Source organism: Lactuca serriola, chromosome 7 (genome assembly GCF_051521515.1).
Source record: "Lactuca serriola cultivar US96UC23 chromosome 7, Lser_US96UC23_V15, whole genome shotgun sequence".
Classification (NCBI taxonomy): Eukaryota; Viridiplantae; Streptophyta; class Magnoliopsida; order Asterales; family Asteraceae; genus Lactuca; species Lactuca serriola.
Window position 1 is genome coordinate 39,302,062 of NC_136414.1, and position 3,573 is coordinate 39,305,634.

At 35.4% G+C, this 3,573-nt stretch overlaps 1 protein-coding gene across 1 annotated transcript; it reads left to right on the plus strand.

The window, feature by feature from the left end:
* The first annotated feature begins 1,149 nt into the window (after window positions 1-1,149).
* Window positions 1,150-2,909, plus strand: LOC145062746 (uncharacterized). The gene is made up of 4 exons (XM_079010345.1): window positions 1,150-1,229; window positions 1,565-2,044; window positions 2,127-2,336; window positions 2,799-2,909. Exons 1-4 carry the CDS (start codon window positions 1,176-1,178, stop codon window positions 2,895-2,897), a joined length of 843 nt encoding a protein of 280 aa, XP_078866471.1. The 5' UTR covers window positions 1,150-1,175; the 3' UTR covers window positions 2,898-2,909.
* The last annotated feature ends 664 nt before the right edge of the window (window positions 2,910-3,573 follow it).

Below are 3,573 nucleotides of genomic sequence, written 5' to 3' on the forward strand. Positions count from 1 at the left end.
TGTTTGAAAAGATGTAAGTTTTCCCTAGTTTATAACTATCATAACTCGAAAATAGTTTGCATTAACTTTCAAGTGGAACTGTCACACCACTACTAGAAAAAAGGCCTTTTACGACGCGCAAAATACGACGCTCATTGATCTATGTTACGCAAAGGAGAGTGACATTAGAAAAATGTCATCTCTTCAAAAAATTTAAGGATAGAAGACACGCATTATTGCGCGCCCTTAAATTAGTGTCTAAAAAAAACACGGAGGGCACCTATAATAAAATGCGCGTCGTCTAAGGATGTCGCTTTATATTTTTTAATGGAACGCGCGTTCTATCCTTTAATAGTGGGGGAAAGGGGGAAATGAAATTCTGAAAAAATTAAAAACCCCGCCATGCCCTCCTCTACCATCTTTCAATCGTTCTTCTCTCTCTCTCTCTCTCTCTCTCTCTCTCTCCCTCGCCATTGTCGGTCCTCACACGTCAGACGACCGCACCGCCACCATTAGACCCACTTACCACTCCAAATCGTCATTGTTGCTCCTCTCTTAAACCACTGCAACCACCCTTCTCTCTCTCTTTCTAAAATGCTCATTTATGACCACCATCACACCAGCCACTACACCATCACCATTAGCAATGCACACCGCACCACCACTACCGTTCCTCTTTCTCCATACGAAAAAACCCTAATTTGTATGTGCTTACAGGTTTTAAAAATTAAAATGAGAGTGCATTGAAATAGGTGACCTAAAAGATGAATGCACATGAAAATCCATCGTTGGAGGTAGGTTTTTCTCACTAATCTTTACTTTTCCTCAATGTTCTTTGAAATTTTACATTATATATTTCTCATCTGTACATGTACCAGAAGTTGTTTTCTATTTTCCGTTTAATTTCACCCAACTCGTTTCTTAAAAGAGTTTTTTCCTAATCTTGTGGTCAATTTGTTTTCTATTTGGAATCACACCTGTTCATGTAGTTTTACAGAAGATGAAAACGACAACACCTGTAAATTGTAATTATACCCACAACGTCCCTGTTATCGTATTCTCATTTGGCCTAATTGGAAACCTATTCCATGAAATCAGCGAAATTGTGATCCCACTTTTCATCACAGCGAAATTGTTATCATATTCTCATTTGATCTAATTGGAAACAATCTTTTCCTGATATTCTGACAAGGGCAATGTGTCTTGAGAAACCAATAATTGCCCCTGACTTACCAATAATCAAGAAATATGTAAGTCAACCTATCTCTATTACAAATTATCCTTTGACTTTTTTCAGTCAAACTTCTATTTGGGTGAAATTTATATGATATTGTATTCTTTTTTTGTCTAAACCACTAATTGTATTTCTTAAACCTAATTACTATTTTTTCCACAAAAACTTCAATAAGTTCTGATTCATATCGTTTTCGAAATCGAAAATAGTTTGTTTGACTTTGTAAGTCAATGTATGACAAATTAATGTCAAACTTCTATAGACTCATATCATTATTTTTGAAGTAGAAAAAAGTTTGTTTGACTTCAAAAGTCAAAGTATACAAACTAATAATTTCATAACACATTTCAGGTTAATCACGGGGTAAATGGGCTTCTTTTTCCAAAGGAAAACATAAAGGCGTTAACACAAATAACATTACAAGTGGTTTCCAAAGGAAAACTATCATCTCTAGCTACCAATATTGCATCAACCGGAGAAGACACTGCCAAAAACATGATGGCTTTGGATTCCATTGAAGGGTATGCTTCATTGATAGAAAACATCCTTCACCTTCCCTCGGAAGTTGCATCTCCAAGGGAAATATCGGAAATTCCCTCCGATATCAAAACAAAGTGGCAATGGCATCTTTTTGAAGCTATTGAAGATCGTGAATACGTAAATAGAACTTTGAGGATTCATCATTTGTTAGACAAAGTCGAAGGTCAATGGAACCGTGCTCCAAGGGCAATTTCGGAAATTCCAACAAATGATTCCTTTATATACGATTTATGGGAAGAAGAAAAAAGAGACCAGATAATGAAAGCTAGAAGGGCAAGAGAAGACGATGAGGTAACGGGATGAAAATTGAAAAAAATCTCTTTTTCCTTATTTTGATTGATGTGAATTTACTTATTTGGCCTTTGTTATGTAGGTGAGAGATAAAAGTGAGCAACCAAGGGGGACATGGGAGGAAGTGTACAAAAATGCGAAAAAAGCTGATAGAAATAAGAATGATTTGCATGAGAGGGATGATGGGGAGCTTGAAAGAACAAGTCAACCGTTGTGCATCTATGAACCTTACTTTGGTCAAGGATCTTGGTCTTTTCTCCACACTAATTCTCTTTATCGGGGGATTAGACTCGTAAGTAGTTTCTGACTTTTTTGACTTTTTCATTATGCATCTATGAAAACCCTTTTGGCTTTTTTGTCGATGTGTTTTTCATCAAATTTTTTTGGTCAAGTACAAAAGACCAAGATTTTCATTTCTGCACTCATATTAGTGTCAAATTCTGACTTTTGGAAACCATTTTTGGTCAAGGCATTGGCTTTTTGGAGTCAAACTTTGACTTTCTGGTCAATTCTTGATTTTTTTAGTACAAAAAACAAGATTGCCACTTTTGAAACACCCTTTATTCATAAACGAACCAGGATCTAGTAATTTTAACCTTACATTCATCAGGGTCAAACTTTGATTTTTAGTAGAAAAAACCAAGATTGCCATTTTTGAAATACCTTTTATTTATTCACATAAAAACCATGATGAAGTAAGTAAATACATAAACATTTATGATTTACGAATTGATAATGATGGTAAATGTTGTAGTCAACAAAAAGTGGAAGACCAAGAAGAGATGACATTGATGCAGCTTCTCGTCTCCCTCTTCTTGAAAGTAAACTTATATTTAACGATTATATTTTGTAAAATGCAAGAATCTTTTTGGGAATTTCAGGCAGGGGAGTGCTTAAAAAGAGAAAAGGACAGAGTGTCTCATTATCTTCATTCCAGCAGTGAGCCAAAGCTTCTTGAGGTTTGTTTTATCATTTTTTATTTTAAAATTTTGGGAAAGGAAGTTATTTTTTACTCAAATACAGGACCATGATTTGATCTTGTTCTTGTTCTGATCTTCAGTCTTCCTATAGTTTCTTCATTATTAATTTTTCTGGAATCTTTTCTAGGTAGTCTTTGGTAATAGAACCGTAGATGTGGTGGTGGTGGTGGTTATCGTGGTGGTGCCCCAGTCAACCAATTCCAAACCTTAATTTAGCTGCTGCTAGGCTTACCCCAGGGTAAATGAGAGTCAAAAAGACGTTTTTGCCCCTCTTTGTTATTGTGAATCTGATTTTTTTTGGTGTAATTAGTGGTATTGGTGGAGCTGAAGGACCTGATCGTATATTTGTTGGGGGTTTACCGTATTACTTTACTGAGGTACAGATAAGAGAGCTGCTAGAATCCTTTGGGTATATAGTTTTATAATTTTATGATTTTTTTTTAAATATTTTTACAAAATGAAAGTTTAAGGAATTTTATTGATTCAGACCGCTGCGTGGGTTTGATCTTGTGAAGGATAGAGATACTGGAAACTCTAAAGGATATGGTT

What these genes read in the sequence shown, in the direction of transcription:
- LOC145062746 (XM_079010345.1), top strand. Translation starts at nt 1,176, where the DNA reads ATGTGTCTTGAGAAACCAATAATTGCCCCTGACTTACCAATAATCAAG. An exon ending in GGGCAAGAGAAGACGATGAG is followed by an intron (nt 2,045 to 2,126) that starts GTAACGGGATGA and finishes TTTGTTATGTAG; the next exon opens with GTGAGAGATAAAAGTGAGCA. An exon ending in TTTATCGGGGGATTAGACTC is followed by an intron (nt 2,337 to 2,798) that starts GTAAGTAGTTTC and finishes TAAATGTTGTAG; the next exon opens with TCAACAAAAAGTGGAAGACC.